We start from the raw sequence: 3,632 nt of genomic DNA, 5'->3' as shown, positions 1-3,632 counted from the left end.
TAGGAATCCACAGGTGCTGAAGGACGAACGGACAGAGCGGGGAAGCGCTGGGGCCAGAGGGAGGCGTGTGTGCTGGGACGTCGCCCTTCTGGCAGGGGCTGTCACACTGCCAGCTCGGGACAGACATCAGACGCAGGGCTGGGGAGACAGAGCTGAGTGCAGGATTCGAAATCAGGAGGCCGGATTTTCCACCCCAGGCCCCATCCATGGTCCCGAGCACCTGGCTGGGAGCAGCCCCTAGTGAATCGCAGACAGCAAAAAGCATGAAATTCAGAAAGAACCAAAGTTCAGCCTTTATGAGCTTCATGATCTTCACTGTGTATTATTTTCTCTAAAATATAAGCATCTCGATTTAGAGACGAGGGGCTAGCCCGGCGGGGATGCATTTGTTGGCCCTGCGCTTGTCTGGTCCCTGGGCCCGTAGGGTCTCTGGAGCACTGCCAGGAGTGATTCTTGACTTTCCCTTTATTGAATCACAGGGAGTGCCCATTACAAGGCTGCTCGTGATTGAATTTCAGTCATGCAGTATGCCAGCACCCTCCCTCCACAGCCTACATTTCCCAGCACCAGGGTCCCCAGGTTCCCTCCCTTCACCCTCCCCCCACCACAGCAGGCGTTTTTTCTCCCTCATCAGGAGTGATTCTTAACTGCAAAGGCAGGAGTAACCTGCACATCGCTGGGGGCGGTCCCAATGCAAAACATGTGGAATAAGATAGGGCGCTGGTCTTGCACTCGCTGGCCGGACCTGGCATACAGTTCCCTGAGCCCGCCAGGAAGGCCCTCACACCCCTCCAGGAAGATCAAGACGGGAGAAGGAAAACGCAAGAGGTAGGGGCGGGAGTGATAGCACAGCGGGTAGGGCATTTGCCTTGCACGCAGCCGACCCGGGTTCGATCCCCGGCATCCCATATGGTCCCCCAAGCACCGCCAGGAGTAATTCCTGAGTGCAAAGCCAGGAGTAACCCCTGAGCATCGCTGGGTGTGACCCAAAAAGAAAAAAAAAAAAAAAAGCAAGAGGTAGATGGAGAAGTCTTTGGGCTGGCTGCAGAGCAAAGGGGCGTGGCGATGCCCCCTAGACCATCCCCCAGGCTAACCGCTGAGACACAGCTGGGCACCCCAGCGCCTGGTTGTTCCCTTGCTGGGGGGATCAGCCACCATCATTTACATTTCGGGGGTGGGGTAGGGTAGACCATGGTATCAGGGGCCACCAGGGCACTACCCTCTACTGCACAGCAAGCCCGGTGGGGCCCACTGACCCCAAGGCCTGTGTTCTCCCAGCCAACGGCTCATGTGAAGCGTCTGCAGGGGGAGGGGTGGGCAGGACTGCAGAGACCCCAGAAAGACAGTGGGCCCAGAGCCGGGAGGGGCAGGAAATAGCCAGGCTCAGGCTGCCTGCTGGACCCACACCAAAGGGCCCTGCCAAGGACTTACAGGGCTCTTAGGAGCCAGGGCTGGGCTCCAATGTGGGGGACAAAGGTGGGCCCCGTGGGGACCCAACTGGTTCCCCCAAACCCAAGCACGAGATACACTCCCTCACACTGGGAAATCCCCACAGGGAAACAGTGGCCAGGCCCCGCTGACCCGGGAGTGAACTATTTTAAGTTTTGGGGGTGACACCCAGCTGTGCAGGGCTCTGGCCGGAACCCCAACCCACACTCAGAAACGCATCCGGATGTGAAAAGGGGCCCGCGCGGCGGGAGCGGCCGGGCCACAGCGCCACCTGGTGGCTCCCCGTGGGAGTGCTGCGCAGACTGTCCAGGGCCCTGGAACCCACCCAGCACCTCTGGGGGAGATGGAGATGGGTCTTGGGCTGGAACAGGGGCCCCTGGGGCCCCGTTCTATCTGTGCGCTTGCCCGATTGTGGCAGATGAGGCACCCTCCCCGGAAGGCATCACTCACAGGCTGCTCCCACCCCGCAGCCCCTGCCCGGCCAGCACGTTCCCCCTCCTCTGTGCCACCTCCAGCCCAGGGACTGTTCTCTGTGCCCGAGACGTTGGCAGCTGGCTCCAAGCTCCTCCCTGGCCCTCCTTATCCGGGCGCCCCCCTCCCCGCCGAAACCCGGGCCTCAGCCCCAGGTCAGGGCCAGGAGGAAGAGAGCAGCCCGCCTGCCTGCCCGGCTACCGCCAGCCCCATCCCGCTGCCCCCACCCACAAAGACAAAGCACAGGCCTGGAGTTTTCCACCTTTAATACAGTTCACGGCATGCCCGCTTCATTTCAGCTCCTTCACCGCCAAACCTGGGGAGAGAGACGCGGGTGAACCACAGGCGTTGGGGCTCCCGCCAGGGGCCCCAGTGACGGTGCAGAGGAACCTCCAGAACCACGTCTCCGCCCCACGAAGCCCAGGAAGGCCCAGGGGCCCAGCCCGCACCTGGGGGCAGCGACTGCTTCAGTTTCTCGGCCTTCTCCTTGTCGGTGATGACCAGCGTGTACAGGTACTTGCTGCAGCGCACCTTGAACTTCACGTTGTCCTTATTTTTCTTGATCTTGACGGCTGTGGGGGGGCCAGAGCGGCGAGTGAGACCTGGGAGGCCGGCCCTGGTGCCCGCGGTGGACATGGACAGAGGTGCGACCACCTCGGGGCAAGGCAATTCCCCACTGCTAGGAGGCTCGCATCCAGCTGCCCCAGGCCAGCTCCGTGGGGAACAGAGGGAGAACGCGGGAGGGCTGGGCAGCTGGCGACCCACACGTGAAAAAACGCTTCAAGCGCGGTCCAGGCGGGCGACCCCCGGCCGCGACCCCAGCGTGTCCCGGGCCCACGGCCCCACGGAGGCGGGGCGCTGGCCCTGCAGCTGCCCACTGCGCCTTCCGACCCCCAAGCGCACGACGGTGGGGGGGGGGCGGTAGGGTCCCGCAGCGAGCTGGGCAGAGACCCCGAGGCCTGTGTCCCAGCAGCCCCCGGACCCCCCACGCGCCCACTCACACTTGGCGTCCTTCCGCCGCGCCGTGAGCAGAAAGTCCTTGATTTCCTCGATTTTGCGCGGCTGCAAGACCCGGGAGGGGGGGCGTGAGTGCCGGGGACCCCCGGGAGGCCGCCCGACCCTCCCTCCCCGCGGGGGCCGGGGTACTCACCATGGTCGCGAGGCGTGCGGGGACGTCCGGGCCGGCACCTGCGGGGGACACGGGTCGGGGGTCGAGATGGGTGCGGCCCCCCCCCCCCCGTCCCCGACGGCCTCCCCGGGAAAGACCCGCCCCGATGCACTCCCGCCCCCGTGCCCGCGCCCCCAGACCCGGGTCCCGGCCCCTCACGTTGTGCCCGGCCGAGGATGGCCCCCGATGATCCCCACCGCTGTCCACGCAGCGGCCCCGACTCACCGCCAACCGCGAGAAGCAAGAAACGGAAAAGAACGAGACTTCCGGTTCCGGGTAGTTAAGCCCACCCCCCGCAGGAAACGCAGTACGGCGGCCGCAGAGGATCAGAATGACGTAGGCGTTCACCCTTCCCGTTACGGCGAACGTACCTGCCCCCTCCCGGCCGCTGTGAGTAGTGCAGCTCGGCCTCCCCGCGGCCGCGTTGCGCTCACGCTGGCGCCACGTGTGATGTATCGCTTTCATTAGACCCGTGCATTGGGCAGCGGCGCCGGCCTTTCTCGCCGGCTTAAGGGACGCGCCTAGGCAGGCGCGAGAATCCGCC

At 64.5% G+C, this 3,632-nt stretch overlaps 1 protein-coding gene across 2 annotated transcripts; it reads right to left on the bottom strand.

The window, feature by feature from the left end:
• Positions 1–2,169: 2,169 nt before the first annotated feature.
• On the bottom strand, positions 2,170–3,371 carry RPL38 (ribosomal protein L38). 2 transcript variants are annotated; one of them, XM_055132716.1, is made up of 5 exons: positions 3,314–3,371; positions 3,071–3,108; positions 2,922–2,982; positions 2,370–2,492; positions 2,170–2,236 (listed from the first exon to the last, which is right to left on the bottom strand). In XM_055132716.1, the coding sequence occupies exons 2-5, from the start codon at positions 3,071–3,073 to the stop codon at positions 2,211–2,213; spliced, it is 213 nt and encodes a 70-aa protein (XP_054988691.1). In that variant the 5' UTR covers positions 3,074–3,108; positions 3,314–3,371; the 3' UTR covers positions 2,170–2,210. The 2 variants fall into 2 exon arrangements, with proteins under 2 accessions (XP_054988691.1, XP_012791329.2); XM_012935875.2 differs by having other exon boundaries at positions 3,248–3,363.
• Positions 3,372–3,632: the final 261 nt, after the last annotated feature.

Source organism: Sorex araneus, chromosome 3 (genome assembly GCF_027595985.1).
Source record: "Sorex araneus isolate mSorAra2 chromosome 3, mSorAra2.pri, whole genome shotgun sequence".
Taxonomy (NCBI): Eukaryota; Metazoa; Chordata; class Mammalia; order Eulipotyphla; family Soricidae; genus Sorex; species Sorex araneus.
Note: the sequence above shows the minus strand (reverse complement) of the source record. Positions and strands in the feature narration are given on the sequence as shown.